The sequence below is a fragment of the Arachis ipaensis genome, chromosome B5 (genome assembly GCF_059453495.1).
Source record: "Arachis ipaensis isolate K30076 ecotype BB chromosome B5, ASM5945349v1, whole genome shotgun sequence".
NCBI lineage: Eukaryota > Viridiplantae > Streptophyta > Magnoliopsida > Fabales > Fabaceae > Arachis > Arachis ipaensis.
Window position 1 is genome coordinate 114,728,737 of NC_142440.1, and position 26,191 is coordinate 114,754,927.

General features: G+C 39.7%; 1 protein-coding gene and 1 non-coding gene across 2 annotated transcripts; both read left to right on the forward strand.

Annotated features, from left to right (window-relative positions):
* The first annotated feature begins 284 nt into the window (after positions 1–284).
* LOC148565444 (small nucleolar RNA R71) lies at positions 285–392 on the forward strand. The gene has a single exon (XR_015884314.1). It is a non-coding gene; the product is annotated as a small nucleolar RNA R71 (small nucleolar RNA).
* A 4,141-nt stretch (positions 393–4,533) lies between these two features.
* On the forward strand, positions 4,534–4,851 carry LOC148565445 (uncharacterized). The gene has a single exon (XM_088487158.1). The coding sequence runs from the start codon at positions 4,534–4,536 to the stop codon at positions 4,849–4,851; it is 318 nt and encodes a 105-aa protein (XP_088343284.1).
* The last annotated feature ends 21,340 nt before the right edge of the window (positions 4,852–26,191 follow it).

Sequence of the window (26,191 nt, forward strand, 5' to 3'; positions counted from 1 at the left end):
CTCTGAGAAATCATATTGACTTGCTGAGTCAATATTTTGTTCTGAGCCAATATGACATTCAGAGTATCAATCTCAAGAACTCCTTTCTTCTGACTTGTCCCATTATTCACAGGATTCCTTTCATAGGTATACATGAATTGGTTATTTGCAACCATTTTAATGAGTTCCTGAGCTTCTGCAGGCATCTTCTTCAGATGAAGAGATCCTCCAGCAGAGCTGTCCAATGACATCTTGGACAGTTTAGATAGACCATCATAGAAGATACCTATGATGCTCCATTCTGAAAGCATGTCAGAAGGACACCTTCTGATCAATTGCTTGTATCTTTCCCAAGCTTCATAGAGGGATTCACCTTCCTTCTGTCTAAAGGTTTGGACTTCCACTCTAAGCTTACTCAATTTTTGAGGTGGAAAGAACTTTGCCAAGAAGACATTGACTAGCTTTTTCCAAGAGTTCAGGCTTTCCTTAGGTTGTGAATCCAACCATATCCTAGCTCTGTCTCTTACAACAAAAGGGAAGAGCGTAAGTCTGTAGACCTCAGGGTCAACCCCATTGGTCTTAATAGTATCACAGATTTGCAAGAATTCAGCTAAGAACTGATGAGGATCTTCTAATGGAAGTCCATGAAACTTGCAATTCTGATGCATTAGAGAAACTAATTGAGGCTTAAGCTCAAAGTTGTTTGCTCCAATGGCAGGGATTGAGATGCTTCTCCCATAGAAGTCGGGAGTAGGTGCAGTAAAGTCACCAAGCACCTTCCTTGCATTGTTGGCATTATTGTTGTTTTCGGCTGCCATGGCTTCTTCTTGTTTGAAAAGCTCTGTTAGGTCCTCTACAGAGAGTTGTACTATAGCTTCTCTTAGCTTTCTCTTCAAGGTCCTTTCAGGTTCAGGATCAGCTTCAACAAGAATGCCCTTGTCCTTGCTCCTGCTCATATGAAAAGAGAGAAGAAGAAAATATGGAATCCTCTATGTCACAGTATAGAGATTCCTTGAGATGTCAGAGGAAAAGAAGAATAGAAGGATGAGGTAGAGAAGAGAGAATTCGAACTTATCAAGAGGGATAGAGTTCGAATTGCTGATAATGTAGAAGTGTTAGTCCTTTAAATAGAAGAATTTGAGAAGAGGGGAAGAATTTTCGAAATTAAAGTAAAAGATTTTGAAATAATTAAAAGAAATTTTGAAAATTTGGTAAATGATTTTCGAAAACTAAGATTGGGAAAGAAATTAAGTGATTTTTGGAAAAAATTTTAAACTTAGAAATCAAAAAGATATGATTGAAAATTAATTTTGAAAAAGATGTGATCGAAAATCAAATTAAAAAGAGAAATTTTTTTTTAAATTAAAGTTGATTACTTGACTAACAGGAAATTAAAAATATGATTCTAGAATTAAAATTTGATCCTTTCTTAATAGGCAAGTAACAACTTAAATCATTAATTGTAGCAAGGAATTTCGAAAATAATAATAATTTAAAAAATCGGAAGGAAATTGATTTTGAAAAGATATGATTGAAGAGATATGATTTGAAAAAGATTTGAATTAAAAACAAAATCTTTCCTCTAGTGTCCTCCTGGCGTTAAACGCCCAGAATGGTATCCATTCTGGCATTTAACGCCCAAAATGCTACCTTTTTGGGCGTTTAACGCCCAGCCAGGTACTCTGGCTGGCGTTTAAACGCCAGTTTTCCTCAAAACGCCCAGTTTTTTTCTATGTAATTTCTCTGCTGCATGTTCTGAATCTTCAATTCTCTGTATTATTGACTTGAAAAGACATAATTTTGAAAATTTTTTTGAATTTTTTTATAATGATGAGATATAATCAAAAATGCAACTAATCATGAAAAACTAAGATTAAATCAACAATGCATGAAAGACATCAAACTTAGAAATTTTCATATTAGAGACACTAGACTCAAACAAGAAATATATTTTTTTTTGTTTTAAGATTTTATAAATTTTTTTTTTTGTGATTTTTCGAAAATTAAGTGGAAAAAGAGAAAAAAGGACTTCAAAATTCCTAATGAGAATTTCAGGAATCATGCAATGTTAGTCTAAAACTCCGGTCCAGGAATTAGACACGGCTTACTAGCCAGCCAAGCTTTCAGTGAAAGCTTCGGTCCAAAATACTAGACATGGCCAATGGCCAGCCAAGCTTTAGCAGATCATTACTCTCAACAGCAAAATTGATAGAACTCAACAAGCCATTGTGATGATAAGTTGAAACCTCGGTCCAAAAGATTAGACATGGCTTCACAGCCAGCTAGACTTCAACAGATCATCATGAAACTCTAGAATTAATTCTTAAAAACTCTGAAGAATAGAATAGAAATATATTTTTTTTTAAATATTTTTCGAAAATAAAAAGTAAAAAGCTTGAACATAAAATAAAATTACCTAATCTAAGCAACAAGATGAACCGTCAGTTGTCCAAACTCGAACAATCCCTGGCAACGGCGCTAAAAACTTGATGCACAAAATTGTGATCATCAGTGGCACCAACAACTTGGTACGCACAATTGTAATCTCAACTCTTTATCACAACTCCGCACAACTAACCAGCAAGTGTACTGGGTCGTCCAAGTAATAAACCTTACTTGAGTAAGGGTCGATCCCACGGAGATTGTCGGCTTGAAGCAAGCTATGGTCATCTTGTAAATCTCAGTCAGGCGGATTTAAATGGTTATGGAGAATTGATAATTAAAATATGAATAAAACATAAAATAGGATAGAGATACTTATGCAATTCATTGGTAGGAATTTCAGATAAGCGTATGGAGATGCTTTGTTCCTTCTGAACCTCTGCTTTCCTATTGCCTTCTTCCAATCATTCATACTCCTTTCCATGGCAAGCTTTATGTTGGGCATCACCGTTGTCAATGGCTACTTCTCGTCCTCTCAGTGAAAATGTTCCAAATGCGCTGTCACCGCACGGCTAATCAGCTGTTGGTTCTCGATCATGTTGGAATAGGATCCATTGATCCTTTTGAGTCTGTCACTACGCCCAACACTTGCGAGTTTGAAGCTCGTCACAGTCATCCCTTCCCAGATCCTACTCGGAATACCACAGACAAGGTTTAGACTTTCCGGATCTCAAGAATGACCGCCAATGATTCTAGCCTATACCACGAAGGTTCTAATCTTAGATTAGAAACCCAAAAGATACACATTCAAGCTTGATTGCATGTAAAACGGAAGTGGTTGTCAGAAATACGTTCATAGGTGAGAATGGTGATGAGTGTCACGGATCATCACATTCATCATGTTGAAGAACGAATGGATATCTTAGAACAGAAATAGGCTTGAGTTGAATAGAAAAACAATAGTACTTTGCATTAATTCATGAGGAACAGCAGAACTCCACACCTTAATCTATGGTGTGTAGAAACTCCACCGTTGAAAATACATAAGTAAAAATAGTCTAAGCATGGCCGAATGGCCAGCCTCAAAGTTCTAAGGACTAAACGTCCAAAGATGAAAATACAATAGTAAAAGGTCCTATTTATAGAAAACTAGTAGCCTAGGGTTTACAGAAATAAGTAATTAATGCAGAAATCTTCTTCCAGGCCCACTTGGGGTGTGCTTGGGCTGAGCATTGAAGCTTTCACGTGTAGAGACTTTTCTTGGGGTTAAACGCCAGCTTTTGTGCCAGTTTGGGCGTTTAACTCCAGCTTTTATGCCAGTTCTGGCGTTTTGACGCCAGAATTTTTATGCTGACTTGAAACGCCGGTTTGGGCCATCAAATCTCGGGCAAAGTATGAACAATTATATATTGCTGGAAAGCCCAGGATGTCTACTTTCTAACTCAATTGAGAGCGCGCCAATTGGGCTTTTGTAGCTCCAGAAAATCTAGTTTGAGTGCAGGGAGGTCAGAATCTAACAGCATTTGCAGTCCTTTTTCAGCCTCTTAATCAGATTTTTGCTCAGGTCCCTAAATTTTAGCCAGAAAATACCTGAAATCACAGAAAAACACACAAACTCATAGTAAAGTCCAGAAATGTGATTTTTATTTAAGAACTAATAAAAATATAATAAAAACTAACTAAAACATACTAAAAACATACTAAAAACAATGCCAAAAAGCGTATAAATTATCCGCTCATCAGTATGCGTGGGTGACGCGTGCGTGTGGCCTTCAGTTCAGCAAATCCTTATTTCCTCATGAATTCTCCATTTTTGCATGCTTTTTCTTCATTTCTTCAACCCAATATTTGCCTTCTAAACCTCAAATCACCTAACAAACATATCTAGGCATCAAATGGAATTATAGTGAATTAAATTTAGCAGTTTTAAGGCCTAAAAAGCATGTTTTCACTCTTAAGCACAAATTAAGAGAAATTCACAAAACCATGCTATTTCATTGAATAAATGTGAGATAAGTTGATAAAATCCCCTAAATTCAACAAAAGATAAACCACAAAATTGGAGTTTATCACTTACCCGAGGTTGAATCCGAAGCATCATTTGAGGAAAAAACTAACTCCTCTCCCACTAAATCTATTGATGTCTCTTCCATTGATTTATGTACCGATACTATGGTCATTCCTAGAAGAATCACTCTCAAGGAGGCAGGAGCTCTGGATTTCACTCTCCAACCATTTCAAGTGCATTATCCGAATTTGAATGCCGATTTTGAGCTAAAGACCTCATTGATTAATCTACTTCCTAAGTTCCATGGTCAACCCGCTCAAGATCCCATCAAGCACCATAGAGACTTTCAAATGGCTTGTTCAACTGCTAGGCGGGATGTTGCGGATGAGGTTGCCATTTGGTTATATGCCTTCCCATTTTCTCTTGAGGGAAGGGCAAAGGAGTGGTTCTACGCTCAACCCGAGAATGTTGTCACGAATTGAGATTTGCTGAGAAGGGAATTTTTGGATAAATTCTTCCCACCGGAGGTCATGGATAGATTGAGAAAGGAAATCTCTTGCATCATTCAAGGTGAATCAAAGACTCTCTATGAGTATTGAGAACATTTTTGGAAGCTCCTTGATTTGTGCGCCCATCATATGATTGACGAGTTGGTGCTTATTAGTTACTTTTCCCAAGGCATGAAGCCTCAGGATAAGATCCTTTTGGATGCTTTGAGTAATGGCTCTTTGACAAAGTACAAAATGGCAGCAGAAGCATGGCAATTTATCACTGATTTAGTCTAGTTTACCCAACATGCAAAGCACATGAATAATCATCCCAAGGCTATTGCGGAAGTTTCCTCTAGTACTGAGTCCGCCTTCACCAAGACTTTAGGAGAGATAACCAATATCCTCAAGCAACTCTAACTCAATCAACAACAACCTCTACCTCCTCCATAACAACAATGTCAACAACTAGTTCCTCAGAGAGTATGTGGGATTTATGCTTGCTATTCTCGCTATACCGATGAATGTCCATAACTCCAAGAGGACAACACCTTGGCAGCTACCAATGCTTATTGCAACCGTCCAAATCAAGGATACTATCAATAAGGTGGTAACTATAATCAAGGTGGTAACTACAACCAAGGTTGGCAAGATAACCCCAATCAAGGATGGAGAGACAACTACAACTAAGGAGGAATAGACAATGGTGGAAACCAAAGGTGGAACAACAATTACCAACAAAACTAGTATCAACAAAACCCTCCTTACCAACAACAAAACCAAGGTCAAAGATACCAACCACCTTACCAAAGGCAAGCTCAAGTACCTCAACTCACCCAACCATAAGCCCCCAAATTACCTATCCCCCTTCTTCCTCCAACCAAGATGAGACGCTTCGCTCTCTTATTCAAGAGCAAAAAGAGCTTTAAGCCTTAGTTGCCTCTAGCATCACCGGTCTCACCTCTACCATCTAAGCCCTTCTATCCTGTATGGACCCACCTTCTACCTCCAATTCTCAACCTTTAAGCTCTAGTGCACTTCCCTCTCAATCCTTACCTAACCCCAAGGGTGGAATTAATGCCATCACCTTGAGGTCCGGCACTATATTGCAAGAGAGGAGTCCCAAAGAGCCAAGCTCAAGAGAAGCCACTCATGATGAAGATGTTGTTGAGGTAGAAGATGTTGAAGACGAGGATGAGGTACAAGAGGCGGTCGAAGAAGAAGTTGCTCAATCGAAGGATAGAGTTTCTAAGGAAGAAATATTTTGAAAGAGGCTATTCCAATTCCTTTTTCCCACCTTAGCTAGGAGGACTAAAAAGAAAGTGGAGCTAGATCCCAAGATGGTAGATATATTCAAAAAGGTCGAGGTAACTATTCCCCTTTTTTATGCTATTTGCCAAGTTCCTAAGTATGCTAAGTTTCTAAAGGATTTATGCATGAATAAGGAAAAGATTCATGATTTAGAAACTATTCCTTTGGGTAGCTCAATTTCTACTTTGATGAGTGCTATACCGGAGAAATGTGGTGATCCCGGTCCTTGTTTAGTTACTTGCACTATAGGTGGTATACAATTTGTTGACTGCATGTGTGACCTAGGTGCTTGTGTTAGCATTATGCCATTATCTATTTATGATGTATTGAAGATTCTACCGTTGAAAAGGTCGGCAACCCGTTTTGTTTTGGCGGATAAAAGCATAATCTCGGTAGTTGGCATTGCGGAAGATGTCTTAGTGAGCATTAAGTGGTTGACTTTTCCAATTGACTTTTATATTCTTGAGATGCCTCCTAATGACCCCGGAAGACCATCATCTATCTTGCGAGGGAGGCCATTCTTGAAAACTCTCAGTTTAAATTGGATGCTTTTTCGAGTACCTACTCCTTCGAAATTGATGGAAGAGCAGTCAGTTTTAACCTTGATGATGCTATGAAGCACCCACCAGAAGACCATTCTATCTTCTAGTGTGATATAATTGATGATATTGTGGCCGAAGTCCACCATGATATAGTTGATGAGAAGAACATGGTTCAAGGTGCAAGTGTGGAGAAACTCCCTGAATATGATGAAGACACCTTGCCACCTTCAGTGCTACCGGATAATCAAATGCCAAGCCTTGAGCTAAATGTGGAATTGAAGCCACTTTCACCCCCACCTTAAGTATGCTTATCTTGAAGAAAATCAAAAGCACCCGGTGATTATTGCAAAGGAGCTTACCTTCCATCAAGAGGAGCGATTGTTTAATGTACTGAGAAGAAATAAGAAGGCTATTGGGTGAAGTTTGGCAGACATAGTTGGTATAAGCCCTCAAGTTTGTGAGCATCACATTTTTCTAGAGGAGGGAGCCAAGCCTATCCGTGAACCTCAAAGGTAGTTGAACCCCATAATTCTAGAAGTTGTGAAGAAAGAAGTGACCCGACTACTTGAAGCCAATATTATCTATCCAATCTCGGATAATGAGTGGGTTAGCCCGGTACAAGTGGTTCCGAAGAAGTCCGGCATCACCATAGTCAAGAATGAGAATGGGGAACTCATGGCCACAAGAGTGTAGAATTCATGGAGAGTTTGCTTCGACTACAGGCGCTTGAACTTGGCCACTCGCAAGGATCACTATCCACTACTGTTCATCGATCAAATGCTTGATTGTCTGTTAGGTAAATCACATTATTGCTTTTTAGATGGCTATACTGGTTTTTTCCAGATCCATATTGCTCCAGAAGACTAAGAGAAAACCACTTTCACATTCCCCTTTGGAACGTATGTATACAAAAAAATGCCTTTTGGTTTATGTAATGCACCGGCTACGTTTCAAAGGTGCATGATGAGCATCTTTTCGGATCTTTTTTATCACTGTATGGAAGTATTTATGGTGATTCTTTTTACCTTTGTTTGGATAATCTTGCTAGAGTATTAGAAACATGTACTAGTTCAAACCTTGTGATTAATTTTGAAAAATGTCACTTTATGGTAAAGTAAGGTATTGTTCTAGGTCATGTTGTCTCTAATACTGGTGTATCTGTTGATCCTGCAAAGGCTGATATTATTTCTGGTTTACCTTACCCCTCTTCTGTGAGGGAAGTCCGTTCTTTTCTTAATCATGCAGGTTTCTACCGGCATTTCATCAAGGACTTCAGTAAGGTTGTACTACCCCTTTCCCGACTGTTACAAAAAGATGTAGAGTTTGACTTGGGTGAAGATTGTATGGAAGCATTTGACAAGCTGAAGATTGCCTTAACCCAAGCTCCTATTGTGAGAGGGCCAAGTTGGAGTAGGCTGTTTGAGATCATGTGTGACGCATCTAGGAGGTAGGAGGTAGGCTGTTTGAGATCATGTAGGAGGTAGGCTTATTTGGGATAAGTGAGGAAAAATTCAAATGATGGCCTCAATCATATGCGGGTATGTATCTACATTCTATATTGGACATATAGATTGAAACAAAGTTAAGATTACAAGCATAGAAAAGAAGTGCAAAACACACAAGAATGAAATTTATGGTTGAATGTAACCATACAATTAAGCTCAAAAACTCACGGGTTGTGTGTTCTTTAGCTCAAAAACTATATATCAGTTATGTATGTCATGCAAGTAGAAATCAAGAGTTTTCATTCAATTCAATGTGAATCTTAGAATGGCTTTTATAAAATTTAGTATTTTCCTTGAAAAATGTTGTCAATTAACCAACATTTATTGCTATATATATAGTGTGTGTGGACTGTTGTGATTCTGTTAAACTAAAAGTTTCTAGTTTACTCTTTTTATTTTCAATTAAACATAGTTATCTTATACTAAAAGGGTAAACTAAGCTAATTAATCCATATTTTCTATATCATAACTTAATAAGCTAAAAGTGCAAACTAAACTAAACTAAATATCTAAGATATATATATAAACCAAAGTGTAAAATGCAGAAATAAAGTAAAAATACAGCAAAAGAAAAATGTGCAAGTACTGAAAGATAAATAAGATAAGATAAAATAAAAATAAAAATAAAAATGCAGAAAATAAACAAAATAGGATAAAAGAGATTCTGAAAAGTGGTTCACCAAAAATAAAGTTTGCCAGAGATGGTGACCTCCCCACACTTAACTAAAAGCATCGTCCTCGATGCTCAATCAAGCTGGGTGTGAAGAAGGGTCATCTCCGGACGGATGTGCAGTAGGTGTCTCTGTGGTGATCTGAGGCTCTACAGTCTGTATGAGTGTCGGAGGATCTGCCTACTGAAGCGGAGGCCCTGTCCGTAGAGGGATCTCTGGATCAGCCAATTGTATTTGATGGGCTCCTCATGATGTGGCGCAGCCTGCTCAGGTCCTGCCTACTTAGCCTCTGCACGTGTCTCCTCCTCATGATCATCCGCCTCCTCCTCAGATGGCTCAGAAGGGGTGTCAGGCTCAGAGGGGATGTCACTGCTGGATCGGATTATCAACTTTAAGTGCTCATAGCGTCGCTTGCTACGACATTCAGATCTCTCATATCGCCGCTGGTTGCGGCACTCCATCTGGTCCAACCGGTCAAATAGGCAATGCACGAGGTGGTAGATGGGCTTTGAGGTAGGTGAGGGTGCAGTAGTGGTGGCTGGGGCAGTAGGTGCTAAAGGAGCAGTAGAAGATGTGGCTGCCTCAGCAGAGTCAGTGAGAAAAGGAGGTCGGTAGCCCAAGGCCTAGAACTTCCTGCTGTGAGGGATAATCTTCTTGCAATCTGTGGCGATTGGCTTTTCATCAGCAATCTCCCAGGGCACCTTAGCTCGGCGGCCTAACTGAGTAATCAAGTAGGGAATGGGGATAGTGCCTCTAACATGGACCATGTCCATGTAATACCGGATAAAGCGGGGAAGATATAGGTCTTTGCCCTCCATCGCACACCAGATGAGGGTAATCATGGCAGCTGGCACCTCAGTCTCATGAGTGCTCGGCATCACGTAGTTACTCAAAATCTGCTGCCAAAGCCGAGTCTCATCATTCAGATAAATGAGCTTAATTCCCTTTGGGGCCACTGTGGACTTGCTCATGACCCATGGGACAGTAGGATCAAGAGCTATAGTCCTCTTGACTGCATCCCAGTCAAATCTCATGAATCTCATATCCTCCTCAGCCTTTTGGTAACCGTCTGGCTGATCTGACTTAGTCTGAAGTTGGAGGATTTCTTCAATGGCTTCCTCAGTAATCAGAATTTGCTTTTCTTTGAGCTGTACTGCATCCATGGACATTTTGAAGTAGTTACAGTAGAATTCTCTGACCCAGGATGAGTTGACTTCAGTCAAGTTTCTTTTCAAGGAGAACCAGCCTCTCTGTTTAATTTGTTCTGAAGTGTATTGTTTGAGTTCTTCTGGAATTTTGAGGGTCCGTTCCAGGTATAGGTTCCTGGAAGTGGCAAAAACTGGATACTTTAGCTCACAGGATCTGTTGGCAAACTTGACAGGGTCTATGGCAGGCAGTAGCTGATCAGCTTTTTCCTGCGGGGTAAAGTTCTTTTCCCGCTAGGAATCGTCATGGAGGATATCCAAAATAGAGGTAGAGGATTCCCCTCTTTTTCTTTTGCCAGTGGTTGCTTTGCCCTTTCCTTTGCTTTTAGGGTCAGACATCTCGAAAAGCAGAAATTCCAGGATACAGTTTAAGAACTAATGCAGGAAAATAGGTAAGCAAATAGGAATTTATCAATTTAAGCATAGAGTGGCAAAAGAGGAATAAAGTATCAATATAAGCATGAATTGAGTTAAATAGATGTAAAATTTTGAATTGTATTCAAGTGAAATGAAAATCACAATACAAAATTTATTATATGCAGAATTCTTGTTAATCAGGAAAAACAGTAATCATGCCTTGAAGTGGTTTGAAAGTGGTTAGTTGAAAGCTGATAGAAAAGTTAGAAAGTTAAAGTAGTTAAGAGTAAAATTGAAGTTAAAGTAAGTGGCATGGTGTTTTGGTTCCCAATTAACTAAAATTGCACAAATTTGAAAACAAGTAACTCAAATTCAAGTAAAAATTGTAAATTATTGATGATTAGTTATAGAAAAGATTTGCAAAATTAAAGTAAAATCATCAATATGGCAATATAATGAATAAGGGAATCAGAAAAATAAGAAAGCTAGCCCGTGCATTAATGAATTTTTTTGGTTGAAATGAATTAGTGCAAACTTAAAAATTTCTAAAACTAATTCATGAATGGTATTTGAGTGAAATAATTTGCTTAAAAAAAATTGGGCAGCATTTCGTCTAAAAATTGGACATTCCCAGGTAATAAACAATAGCAAAAACAGTTCATATGATAATAAAATAGTGCAGAAAAGAGTAACAAATAGTAATTCACATGAATTCAAAATAAACAAACTCAATCTGCATCAAAGAATAGTAAAGAACAGCATATGAACAACATCATCATCACAGCATATTCAAAATTGCGAAATAGATAAAATAATTAACAAGAACGGTGCAATTACCAGGCATAAATCCACTAACCACATCCTAGCTACCTAACCACCTAAAATCCACTATGATCATGCATCTCTAACTATCCTAATTCAAACATAATCTGAAAAAAATTTGCGGAATTAACTAAAAACTGGGAACGGAATCGGCGTTTGGCGGAACTTGGTTTGTATAGGTATAGAATATGGAATCAGAGAGAATACGGTGGTGGTGACGCGGTGGTGCGGGGAGGCGGTCACGGCGGCGGTTCGGTGGCGGGGTAGGGTGGCGGTGTGGTGGTTTAGGGTGAAAGGGGGTTCTGGATGGGAAAGAGAGGGAGGGGGCGAGGGAGGTGAGTGGTATGAGGGTGGTGGTGGTTGCGGCTCGGTGAGGGTGGGGCGGTGGTGAGGTGGTGGTTGGGGAGAGGAGAAGAGAGAGTGCAAAGGGGGATTGGAGGGAAAGTGACGCGAAATGGGTTAGGGTTTCGTGTGGGTTGGGTTAGTGGATTCAAATCCACGCGAACGCGTGGGTCACGCGATCGCGTGATTGAGGCGAAAAGGCAATGACGCGAACGTGTTATTGACGCGATCGCGTGATTGAGAGATAATGAAAGTAACACGTACGCATGGGGCACGCGTACGCGTCACTCAGAATTGTGCTAAACGCACAATTCCAGCATCGTTTTGGCGCAACTCTCTATTTCCAATTAGAGGGCTAAGATTTCCACGTGACGCGTACGCGTCGCCCACGCTTTCGCATGGTGTGTGTGAGGTGAAAGTGACGCGACCGCGTCGTTGACGCGTTCGCGTGGCCCAATTTGTGCCTAACGCACAATAGCCGCACAATTCCAGCCCAACTTTCTGGGCGTTGGATGTTTGACGCTGATTTGCAATCGACGCCCACGCGTGGCCCATTCGCACACGTGGGGTGCACGCGTACACGTCGCTCAGAATTGTGCTAAATGCACAATTCCAGTGTTGTTTTGGCGCAACTCTCTGTTTCCAATTAGGGGGCTAAGATTTCCACGCTATGCGTACGCGTCGCCCACGCTTTCGCATGGTGTGTGAAGCGAAAGTGACGCGACCGCATCGTTGACGCGTTTGCGTGGCCCAATGCCGCACGATTCCAGCCCAACTTTCTGGGAATTAGATGTTTGACGCTGATTTGCAATCGACGCCCACGCGTGGCCCATGCGCACGCGTGGGGTGCTCTTTTTTTTGTTATTATATATATGCAGTATGCAAATGCAAATGCAGGTATGGATGTTATGAATAATTCCAGGTTCAATAAAAATAGAATAAAATAAAACTTATAAAAACAAACAAAACGAAATAAAATAAAAATTGAAAAGGGAACGATCATACCATGGTGGGTTGTCTCCCACCTAGAACTTTTGGTTAAAGTCCTTAAGTTGGACATTTGCTAAGCTCCCTGTTATGGTGGCTTGTGCTTGAATTCATCTAAAAATCTCCACCACTGTTTGGAATGCCAACAGCCTCCGGGCTCCCAAACAAGGCACGTAAAACCCTTGAGTAAGTTCAAACAGGTTTTCAGGTTCCCGGGGTGCTGGATGTCAGAATAGATTCCAGGATCCCAAACCTTGCTTTTGTAACCGTCTTTGTCTTGATCTATATTTTTCCAGCCGGGCGGTACGTGATTTGAATTCTCACTAAGATGACCAAACATCTTTCGAGACCCATGCAATCGAACTCGAAACCAATCCTTGCACCTCAAATTGAAGTGTGGAACTTCATGGAATCTTGCATACCAGCTCTGAGTGCGAACCATTTCTCTTTTACTCATAAAGCCGCAAAGAGCTCTAAGCTGGCCATCTGTTTCAAGCAAACCATATTCAAGTGGAAAAGTAAAGATAAAGGCTAAGGATTTTACCCACTTGAAGTTTGTATTGGATGGTAATGGCCTTGGAAAAGGTGTTTCCAGGGGTTTCGCAAGCTCTACTCCCTTGTATTCTTCTGTGAATTGCTCCACTTTCTTGCAAACTTCTTCAACTGCAACCACGTCTTGATCAAAGTCTTCGATATCTTCCTCATTACTCAAGTCATAATTTGGAGGTTGAGAGAAGTCTACCTCCGCATCATCTTCGTATTCACTTGGGGAAGATTCTTCAGTCTCAAATAATTCACTTGCGGATACAAGTTCATTACTATGAGAACTTGACTCGTGATTATTATTATCAAGGAAATTCGCTTCTTGAGTTGTTCCGTCCAGTTCTTCATAAGATACCTGCTTTGGGGGCTGTGCACTATCCTCTTTAGCATCAATTGCAAATTCCTTGACGGAATTCTCCACAATTCTGGATTCCCATGGAGATTCAGCATCTCCTAAGTCTTCAACCAATTCTTCTTCTTCGATAATTTCAGCTTCCTCCACTTGTTCCAATACAAAGTCATGCTCCTTACTGTCCATTGGAGTTTCCAGTATCTCCTTCATGCTACGTTCTTCATTAGATTGTCCACATGAAGCCATGGGGTTCCTTGAGTGTCCGAATATCGGAAAGGTAATCGATTGATTGCTTGATCCAGTTGGTGAAGGGTTGCATGAAATTTTTCCACTGTTTCCTTGAGACGCTCCCGTGATTCTTGGGTCGATGGATATGGACATGGTGCATAGAAAAGTGGTGGTTCTTGGGAGTAATTGGATTGGAACTGGTGTGAATATGGGTTAGGGTCATATGGAAGTGAGTGTTGGTAGGTGGCTTGTGAGTGTGGTGGTTCTGATGAGGTGGCTTGTAGGCGTATGATGGGGCTTGTTGGTAACTACAAGGGGGTCCACCATATCTATCATCTTGGTACGCACCTCGGAATGGCTCTTGACCGTAGTAATTTGGTGGGTGATGGTTGTCACGAAGGGGTCCACCATAACTATTGTCTCGACATGTATTATTGAATGGTCGTCGTCCATGGTACTTTGGAGGGTGTTGTTGCCTAAAGGTTTGATCAGATCCTCGTGGCTCCGTCCATCTCTGATTGTTTTGACCTTGATGCATGTTCCTGTTATAGCTTCCATTCCTTTCAACAATATTTGAACCAAACTCAAAGCGACGGGGGTGAGAACTCATAATAACTAATAAAAATTAAAAACAAAAATAAAAACAAATTAAAAAGCAAAATAAAATTTTTACAATAACCAATAATAAGGCACAAAGTTGTAATTCCCCGGCAACGGCGCTATTTTTTACGAACTAATTTCTGCTAGTAAAGAATTTTTATAAAAATATAATCGCGTTGCAAGTATAGTTTCTAAACCAACAGAGAATCCTTTCGTACAAAAATTTTGGTTGTCACAAGTAACAAAACCCAATAAAATTTATAACCGAAGTATTCAAACCTCGGGTCGTCTTCTCAAGGAATTGCAGGGAGGTATGATTTATTATTGATTATGGAAAAAGTATATTTTGTTTTGGGTTTTTAAAATAAGGAACAAGTAATTTAAATGACAAGAAAAATAAATTAATAATTAGAAAATCTCTTGGCAAGGTATAAGAACTGGAAATTCTATCCTAGTTATCCTTATCAGGTGTGATGAGAATTGGATTTGGCTCCCACTTAGTTAACCCTTACTAAATAAAGGAAAGTCAAGTGGACTAATTAACTTGATTCCTCAAGTCCTAGTCAACTACTATGGAAAGACTAGCTTTAGAGGGATCCAAATCAATCAGCAATTCCCAAATCTCAATCAACTGCTGAGTTTAACAACTCAAGTGTTACCAATTACTTAACCAAAGCCAAAAGAAGAAAATAAGTCTAAATTAAATTGAAAGCATCATAAATAGAGTAAAACAATCATTAATCTAAAATACCTCAATATGTATTAATTAAGAAAATCAATCCTAACATGGAGTTCATAAACCAAATTGGAAAGATAAATAACAATTAAAGTAATAAAATAAATAAAAGTAGAAAATAAATTAAAGGTACATTGAACCTGTGATTGAAGAGAAGTAGCCTAATCATAACATAAATCCTAATCCTAATCCTAAATCCTAAGAGAGAGGAGAGAGCCTCTCTCTCTAAAAACTACATTTAAACCTAAAATTGTGTATATTGAATGTTCTATGATGATTGTTCTACTTGTTCTCTAACGTTCTTCTTTTGATTCCCCCATTCTCTGGCTTATATTCTATGTTTCTGGCTTGGATTTGGGCCGAAAAAGGGTCCAAAAATCGCTGAGGGCGTTTTCTGCAGATTCCTGCATGTGGCGTCCGTCACGCGTGCGCGTGGGTCACGCGTTCGCGTGGTCTGGAGTTTTTTCTTGTTATGCGTACACATCGGTCACACGTACGCGTCATTTGTGTTATGCTCAAGGCACGTGTCCGCGTCATCCATGCGTACGCGTCACTACTATTTTCTTCAAAACTCCATTTTTGTGCTTTCCTTCCATTTTTGTATGTTTCCTTTCTGGCTTCTAAGCCATTCCTGCCCTATGAAGCCTGAAAATACTTAAAACACAGATCACAGCATCGAATGGTAATAAAGGATAATTAATTTTAATATTTTTAAAGCATAGGAAACAGATTTTCACATATATTATAAAATAAGGATGGGAAAGTAAAACCATGCAATTCATATGAATAAGTGGGTGAAGAATTGATAAAAACACTCAATTTGAGCACAAGATACATCATAAAATAGGGGTTTATCACCTCTCAACCAGCGACAATCACATACAGTTTGCCATAGAAGAAATCATTCACAATTGAAGAAGACAGTAAGACTAGAGTTAATCCAGAAAGACAAAGCATCTCCAGGCCTTAACCATCTTTTTATCATTGTAAACAGGTCAATCTAGTTCAGATCTCATTATTTCTTTTATGTAATTAAACAACATAACAACATATCCTACTCACCTGACTAAGATCTGCAAGATAACCATAGCTTGCTTCAAACCACAATCCTCATGGGATCGACATTGACTCGCTAAGGTATTACTAGGGTCAAGCATAAACCTCATGCCACTCTTTGTAATAGAGAAGCTGGGAATCTTTGAGGAACAAGTTGCAAACATCTCACTAGAGATGGCAGACAAGTCAATAAAGAAGCCATATAGCTTAGTAAAGGATATCTTAGTAAAGGTTGAAGACAACTCCATCATCCAAACTTCATAGTCTTGGATATTGGAGAGGATGAGGATGACTCTATCATTCTCTGAAGACCTTTCTTAGCCACTACAAAAGCCATGATTAATGTGGCAAAGGGAGAAATGGTTTTCCAACTAGGAGAGGACTACATCTTGTTCAAGATGTCCAATCCCAATTCTCCCTTTGATAAGCAAGAGACAATGGTGCAACACCTAGTGTTCCAACCATCTCTTTCAGTGCAGAGCTTTACTAAGCTCCCAAACATCAATTCTAAGTTTGGTGTTGGGCAGTCATTAATAAGCACTGAGAACAAAGGTACTCGGAAGAAAGTACCTAAAGGCTGGAGGGATAAGAAAGTCCCAACTGAAGGCCTCTCTCCAGGCATGAGAGTTGTCTTCACCAAGAAGCCAGTCATACCACATACAGTGAGTCGTGTCCTATCTCTAGAGCATGTGGTGCGCAGAAATCGTGATGGTTCCATTCCTTGGTAACGGCGCTAAAAACTCAATACGCACGTTCATAATCTTAGTTCTTTGTCACAACTTCACACAACTAACCAGCAAGTGTACTGGGTCGTCCAAGTAATAAACCTTACGTGAGTAAGGGTCGATCCCACGGAGATTGTCGACTTGAAACCAGCTATGATCACCTTGTAAATCTCAGTCAGGCGGATTCAATTGATTATGGAGATTTAATAATTAAAAAGATAAATAAAACGTAAAATAAAGATAGTGATACTTATGTAATTCATTGGTGAGAATTTCAGATAAGCGTATAGAGATGCGTTCGTTCCTCCTGAACCTCTGCTTTCCTATTGTCTTCATCCAATCATTCATACTCCTCTCTATGGCAAGCTGTATGTTAGGCATCACCGTTGTCAATGGCTACATCCTATCCTCTCAGTAAAAGTGGTCCAATGCGCTGTCATTGCATGGCTAATCATATGTCGGTTCTCGATCATACTGGAATAGGATCCATTGATCCTTTTGCGTCTGTCACTACGCCCAGCACTCGCGAGTTTGAAGCTCGTCGCAGCCATCCCTTCCCTGATCCTACTCGGAATACCACAGACAAGGTTTAGACTTTCCGGATCTCAAGAATGGCCGTCCATGGATTCTAACTTATACCACGAAGATTCTGATTAAGGAATCCCAGAGATACTCATTCAATCTAATGTAGAACGGAAGTGGTTGTCAGGCACGCGTTCATGGGTTGGGAATGATGATGACTGTCACGATCATCACATTCATATTGAGGTGTGAATGAATATCTTAGAATCGGAATAAGTTTGAATTGAATAGAAAAATAATAGTACTTTGTATTAATTCATGAGGAACAGCAGAGCTCCACACCTTAATCTATGGTGTGAAGAAACTCTACCGTTGAAAATACATAAGTGATGAAGGTTCAGGCATGGCCAAATGGCCAGCCCCTAAACGTGATCTAAAGATAAAACTAAAGATGTTCCAAAAGATCTCTAAATACAATAGTAAAAAGTCATATTTATGCTAAACTAGTTACTAGGGTTTACAGAAATGAGTAAATGATGCAGAAATCCACTTTTGGGGCCCACTTGGTGTGTGCTTGGGCTGAGCATTGAGCTTTACACATGTAGAGGCTTCTCTTGGAGTTGAACGCCAGTTTGTAACCTGTTTCTGGCGTTTAACTCCACTTTGCAACCTGTTTCTAGCATTTAACTCCAGAATGTAGCATGGAACTGGCGTTGAACGCCAGTTTGCATCATTTAAACTCAGGCAAAGTATGAACTATTATATATTGCTGGAAATCTCTGGATGTCTACTTTCCAACGCAATTGAGAATGCGCCATTTGGAGTTCTGTAGCTCCAGAAAATCTATTTTGAGTGCAGGGAGGTCAGAATCCAGCAGCATCTGCAGTCATTCTTCAACCTCTGAATCTGATTTTTGCTCAAGTCCCTCAATTTCAGCCAGAAAATACTTGAAATCATAGATAAACACACAAACTCATAGTAAAGTCTAGAAATGTGATTTTTATTTAAAAACTAATAAAAATATACTAAAAACTAACTAAATCATACTAAAAATCATGTAAAAACAATGGCAAAAAGTGTATAAATTATCCGCTCATCAGCATGCAGAACTCATTCATGAAAAGAGAGGAAGAAAGTTCACTGTAAGGGGTGAAATTCTGAGCCCATATCAATCTCTGTAAGGAGCTAACCGTCAAGCTAGTGACATTAAAAGAGTGCTTGTTGGGAGGCAACCCAACCTTAATTAATTATTTTTATTTTCCTTAATTTTGTTTTCCTTTAATTTATTTATTTAGGTTCATGATCATATGCAGCTGTCAGAACATAGATAGAAAAAAATTCAACAATAAAAATAGAACACTCTAGATGGAGTGTTGCTGGCGTTGAACGCCAGCCAGGGAGCAGACCCTAGGCGTTCAACGCCAATGCAGAGGGCAGGGATTTTGAATTTCCTAGCATCTCAGGAATAGTGGGTCTCAAAGCATCTTTACCTACCCCACTTCTTCCTTCTTTCTTTCATAACTCCCACCAACCCCCACCCACTTCAAAATCAAATTTTCCTCCTATTTACCCCACCCATGGCCGAACCTAACCCTAGCTCACTCCTATAAATACCCCTCATTATAACCCTTCATACACACACCTCTCACACACATCCAAACCCCCTTGGCAGATTTCCTTCTTCCCCTATCTCCTTCTATTTTCTTCTTCTTCTACTCCATTCTTCTCGTTTCTTTATTTTTGCTCGAGGACGAGCAAAGCTTTTAAGTTTGGTGTGGGAAAAGCATTGCTTTTTGCTTTCTATTACCACTAATGGCACCCAAGGTTGGAGAATCCTCTAGAAAGAGGAAAGTAAAGGCAGTAGCCGGCACCTCCAAATCTTGGGAGATAGAGAGATTCATCACCATAGCCCACCAAGACCACTTCTATGAAGTAGTGGCAGAGAAGAAGGTAATCACTGAGGTCCCTTTCTAGCTCAAGAAGAATGAGTATCCGAAAATCCGAAGAGAGATCCGGAGAAGAGGTTGGGAAGTCCTAACCAATCCCATCCAAGAGGTTGAGACCTTAATGGTGTAAGAGTTCTATGCTAATGCATGGGTCACAAAAAATCATGACATTAGTGTGAATCTAAATCCCAAGAATTTGAGCACCATGGTCCAAGGGAGAATCTTATATTTCAACTCGGAAAGTGTGAGGTTAGCATTCAACTTGCCTCTGATGCAAGGAGACCCACATCCTTATACTAGAAGAGTCAACTTTGATCAAAGACTGGATCAAGTGCTCTCAGACATCTGTGTGGAAGGAGCACAGTGGAAAAGGGATTCCCAAGCCAAGTGCATTCAACTAAGAAGGCTTGACCTCAAGTCCAAAGCTAGAGGATGGGTGGAATTCATCCAACGCTCTATCAACCCCACTAGCAACCGGTCAGAAGTGACCCTTGAAAGAGCCATCATGATCCATTGCATCATGATTGGAAGTGAGGTGGAAGTACATGAGGTGATTCCTCAAAAATTGTACAAGATAGCAGAGAAGCCTTCCACCAAAGCAAGATTAGCATTCCCACACCTCATTTGTCATCTATGCAATTCAGCTGGAATTCTCATAGAGGGAAATATCTCCATTGAGGAAGACAAGCCCATCACTAAGAAGAGGATGGAGAAAACTAGAGAGCATGCACATGAGCCTGTGCAACTGCCTCAGCATGAGATCTCTGAGATGCCTCAAGAGATGTATTTTCCTTCTCAAAGCTATTGGGATTAATGGCATACTTCTATGGGAGAATTAAGCTCTAACATGAATCAGTTGAGGATGGAGCATCAAGAGCATTCCACCATCCTCAATGAAATTAGAGAAGACCAAAAGGCTATGAAGGAAGAACAACAAAGACAAAGGAGTGACATTAAAGAGATCAACACTACATTGGATCCTCAAGGAGGAGCACTAGCCACCACCATTAAGGTGAATTTGTTCTCTTAATCCCCTCTCCTTATGTAATTTTTTTCCATTTTCTGTTATGTTGTTTTGTCTGTTCTCTTGTTCTTATTGCATGATCACTTTTATCTATGTCTTAAAGTTATAAAATGTTCCATATGTCTCTTTCTTTGCTTAAAAGAAAATTTTAATTGAAAAGAATTGATAGATACATGAATTTTAAGTTATAAAATAAGAATAGTTCAATTAGTTTGATGTGGTGGCATTGCTTTTGTTTTCTGAATGTATGAATAAACAGTGCATATTTGAAGTTGGAATTTTAAAATGGTGGCTCTTGAAAGAATGATGAAAAAGGAAAAGTATTATTGGTAATCTGAAAAATTCAAAAATTGATTCTTGAAGTAAGAAAATACAGCAAAAAAAAAAGAAAAGAAAAAGCATGTTGCAAAAGAAAAAAAAATAATATATGCATTCAAAAAATAATAAAATGGCAAAAAAAATGAAAAAAGAAAAAAGCAGAAAAAGCCAGTAACCCTTTAAACCAAAAGGCAAGGGTAAAAGGATCCAAAGATCCTAAGAGTGTGCTTAAGAACTCTAGACACCTCTATCTGGAGATTTTAGCAAAGCTGAATCACAATCCAAAAGGGTTCACCCAGTTAAAGTGTCTATGGCATTTATGTATCCAGTGGTAATACTGAAAAACAAAGTGCTTAAGGTCACGACCAAGATTCTAAAAGCTATGTTCAAGAATAAAAATGAACTGAACTAGGAGAGTCAATAATATCATCTGGATTCTAAGTTCCTAAAGAGACCAACATTTCTGAGTTTCAGTGGATAGTGAGATGCCAAAACTGTTCAGAAGCAAAAAGCTACTAAGTCCCGCTCATCTAATTGAAACTGAGCTTCATTGGAAACTCTCCTACTATGTTTTTAGTTGCTTGGGGACAAGCAACAGTTTAAGTTTGGCCTTGTGATGAGCGAATATTTTATACGCTTTTTGGCATCATTTTCATATAGATTTTAGCATGTTTTGTTTAAGTTTTATTAAGTTTTCATAGGTTTTAGTGTAAAATTCAAACTTTTGGATTCTACGTTGAGTCTGTGTGTTTTTATGCAATTTCAGATAATTTCTGGCAGAAATTGAGGAGCTGGAGCAAAAGTCTGATTCAGAGACAGAGAAAGCACTGCAGATGCTGTCCAAATCTGACCTCCTTGCACTCGAAAGATCTTTTCTGGAGCTACGGAAGTCCAAATAGAGCGTTCTCATTGGCTATGGAAAGCCGACTTCCAGAGATTTCCAGCAATGTATAATAGTCTATAGTTTGCTTTAGAATTAAAGGCCCAAAACTGGCATTCAACGTCAGCCTACTGCCCCAGTCCAGGCGTCCAGCGCCCAAAGGAGGAGACCAGCGTCTAAACGCCTAAAGAAGACCCCCTAGCCAGTGTTTAATGACGTAGAGGCCTCCTACCACGTGGATCTCATCAAAGCTCAGCCCAAACACTCACCAGGTGAGCCCCAGAAGTGGATTTTAGCACTAAAAGACTGTTTTACCCTTTCTTATGTAATCCTTAGTCATTAGTTTAGTATTTAAATACTTTTACACGATCCTCAAAAGGAGAGATCTGCCATATTTCATTTTACACATTGTATTTTCTATCAGTATGAGTTTCGAAACCTCCTAAGTTGAGGGGAAGAGCCCTGCTGAGTTTTATGGATTAATAAAAGTATTACTATTTCTTTTCAATCCGTGTTTGTATCAATTCTAAGATGTATCTTTGTTCTTCAACTTGATGAATGGGATGACCCGTGACAATCATCTTCATTCTTCATACTAAGACTACATTCCTGACAACGACCCGTGTTCTTCTTGGATTCGTGTGAATACGTAACTAGAAAGTATCGAACCACCAACTTGATTATACATCTCTTAGATGGCTAATCCACGACTAAATTGGGGACTTCTCGAGACACCAGTTCAGCCGAGGTATGGGGAGATTACGGTCTCTGTGGTTGAGGCTAGAACCCAAAAGTGCAGCATTCTCTGATCCGGAAGATCCGACCTTGTCTGTGGCATTTTGAGTAGGATCATTAAGGAGAATAGACTGTAGGAGCTTCACCCTCAATCAGAATGGATCCAAACTAACCCTAGGGATCAGATCTGGAGGAGCATTGGTGACCTCTCAACTAGCGATAATCACATACAGCCTGCCATAGAAGAAATCATTCACAATTGAAGAAGACAGTAAGACTATAGTAAATCCAGAAAAACAAAGCATCTCCAGGCCTTAACCATCTTCTTATCATTGTAAACAGGTCAACCTAGTTCAGATCTCATTATTTCTTTTATGCAATTAAACAACATACCAACATATCTTACTCACCTGACTAAGATCTGCAAGATAACCATAGCTTGCTTCAAACCACAATCCTCATGGGATCGACACTGACTCGCTAAGGTATTACTAGGGTCAAGCATAAACCGCATGCCACTCTTTGTAATGGAGAAGATGGGAATCTTTGAGGTACAAGTTGCAAATATCTCACTAGAGATGGCAGACAAGTCAATAAAGAAGCCATATAGCTTAGTAAAGGATATCTTGGTAAAGGTTGAAGACCACTACATCATGCAAACTTCATAGTCTTGGATATTGGAGAGGATGAGGATGACTCTATCATTCTCGGAAGACCTTTCCTAGCCACTGCAAAAGCCATGATTAATGTGGCAAAGGGAGAAATGGTTTTCCAACTAGGAGAGGACTACATCTTGTTCAAGATGTCCAATCCCAATTCTCCCTCTGATAAGTAAGAGACAATGGTGCAACACCTAGTGTTCCAACTATCTCTTTCAGTGCAGAGCTTTACTAAGCTCCCAAACATCAATTCTAAGTTTGGTGTTGGGCAGTCATTAACAAGCACTGAGAACAAAGGTACTCGGAAGAAAGTACCTAAAGGCTGGAGGGATAAGAAAGTCCCAACTGCAGGCCTCTCCCCTGGCATGGGAGTTGTCTTCACTAAGAAGCCAGTCATACCACATACAGTGAGTCGTGTCCTGTCTCTAGAGCATGTGGAGCTTATTCATAAAAAGAGAGGAAGAAAGTTCACTGTAAGGGGCAAAATTCTGAGCCCATATCTATAACGACCCAACTTCCAGTATGCCATGGTCATACAAGAAGCTAAGTGTTACTAACTTGTCCTTCTTCATTATTAACTATTATTTAATATATGAGCCTGTTCCTTGTTAGAACGTTGCCAATTTTACGAGTAACTTTTTTTTAAATTATATCGTTGCGAGCGAGGGAGTAAAATAAATAAGCACACACTGATAGAAATAATAAGGAAGCATAAAGAAACATAGAAACAGCTGATACTATACATCATGTACACTATAACAAAACATGTAGCGTTCACGAAAGATCAAGTCAGTTTACATCCTCGTCATCCTATGTAGCTAATATATACACGACACTCCCAAGGCCTGGCCTATACAAAAAGCTGCTAAACTGGCGCCCAGGCTAGCCTAACCACTATATAGCTCCTAGCTCTCGGGTGTACTAACACAAGTGAGAGACTAACTAATAGATAATGTCAGACTAGAGTGTCATCAAAAGAGTACCCCTATGGCTGTCAAACTATATCTACACGTGGCCGTTCAGAAGATCGTCATGAGGCTCGCCCATCTCCTCATTCTGCTATATCTCTATCTCAGGGATCCTCCTCCTCCTCATTGTCTGCGGCTACAGCTATATGCTCAGATCCACCAGAAATACTACTGTCACTATGTACAAAACCATTCGTGAGCACAGGTCCGTTCGCGTAAATAGGAGCTACCTCATTGTCTGGTAGTGTCGGCTCATCAGGTTGTGGAAAGTCAGGGATCGGCTCAGGGGGGAAAGTCCCACTCTGGTGGTATCACAGGTACGTAGTCACCAGCTAACTCGGGCTCACTAGGAATGATAGGCTCAGGTTCCACCACATTCAAAGGTTGAGCTAGTATAGGGTGTCCGGGACCATCGGGAAAAGGATGCCCAGGTGCGTTAGGGTGTAATCAGGATAAGGGAAAGTCGTAAGGAGCATCGGGGTCAAAATACGGGCTAGACAGAGGATGTTAGAAGGGATGGTTTTGTAATGCGTAACATCTCATACGAGTCTCCGCACTCAAAATGTAGTAACCATAGTACACTGGATCCTCGTAAATATATAGGTCTTCGACTTCATAGAATATCACACCCGTTTCCATCTGAAGGGGAGGAAGGGAGAGAAGGGGGTAAGAACTGGGGAGTTATTAGTAGGGCCGGGGTTATTAGTTACGTTCATTTACACGGTGTCGATTAGTAAACGAATAACAGAATATAGCGAAGCAGTAAACAGAAGATAAAGATAGAAAGAGAAAGTAGGAACAACAGAAAGTAGAACACAAACAAAAGAATACAAGAAAATGTAACACAGAAATAGCATACAAGCAAACAAACATAAGGAAATAGATCACACACAAAAAAGAATGCAACAGAGAATGATGCGCAGACAAGAATGATGCATGTCTAGCCCTAGTGCAGGCTATGAGCTCATGTGTCGGTTGGCTGCTCGCAATCCCGACATTTATCTGGTCATGAGTAATCCCGATTTCCCAGATACGATTTTCCGTTCCTAAAGGATAGTAATAGCCGCTCATTTGAGACGGCCTCTGCTTAACACAGGAAACTCTGCTCTGCTCTGGGGAATCGGAAAATGGCTGTAGGTAACTTAGTATCCCTACAGAAACTCTGGGTTGCATCAAGCAACTAATATATATATATATATATATATATATATATATATATATATATATATATTACTCTTCTCTTTATATCTCTTTACTCTGTTCTGGTTTCTCTTTTCTCTGTATCTCTTTACTCTGCTCTGGTTACTCTGTTCTCTGTATCTCTTTACTTTTCTCTGATTACTCATTCCTTTATATCTATGTTACCCTTCTTCTCTTATCTCTTTACTCTACTCTGATTACTCTGTTCTTTGTATTTCTCTATTCTGCTCTGATTTCTCTGCTTAACGTATATATTTAAAGCTTATGTAAATTTTGGTATGAATAGTTAGCTTGTCCCAAGTATAGGTTCATTAAGTCTATACTGAAACAGTTTAACTTTTCATATAATACCTAACCCTAGTCGCAACTCAAGTACTAGCTAAGTTGCCCTAGTTCGTTCACTAGTCTCTATCTATTTTTCTGTCATTAAAACTTTACAGACTTTTCTTCGACTTTTATCTTTTCTTCCACTTTTTATCTTTCTTTTATATTTGCCTCACTAATTTGTTCTTACCACTCCCTAAGTGTTTATGAAGGTAATTATGAGATTCTGCGCTTAAAGTTGTCTTTCATCACCAAAGCCCACCAAGACCATTTCTATGAAGTAGTGGCAGAGAAGAAGGTAATCCCTGAGGTCCCTTTCAAGCTCAAGAAGAATGAGTATCCAGAAATCCGAAGAGAGATCCGGAGAAGAGGTTGGGAAGTCCTAATCAATCCCATCCAAGAGATTGGGATCTTAATGGTGTAAGAGTTCTATGCTAATGCATGGGTCACAAAAAATTATGACATTAGTATGAATCCAAATCCCAAGAATTGGAGCACCATGGTCCGAGGGAGAATTGATGGAGGGGCTAGGATCAATTCACATGTAGGTTAAGAACTCGGTTATCCAAAGAAAACGGATTTAACGTTGCAAGTATAGTCCCAACCCGACGAATTGGCCCCTCGGATCAAATTGGAAATTCACAAGATGTCACAAGCAAAACCAAATTAAAACCGAGAGTATTAGACTCCCGAGTCGTCTCCCTAGGAGCACTTTAGAACAACGAGTGTGCAATTCTAGTTGTAGTGATAAACGGTTTGTGAATGAAGAAATGAAC

Bases quoted from the DNA above. Each gene is read 5' to 3' on its own strand.
- LOC148565445 (XM_088487158.1), top strand. From the start codon at position 4,534: ATGGTCATTCCTAGAAGAATCACTCTCAAGGAGGCAGGAGCTCTGGAT.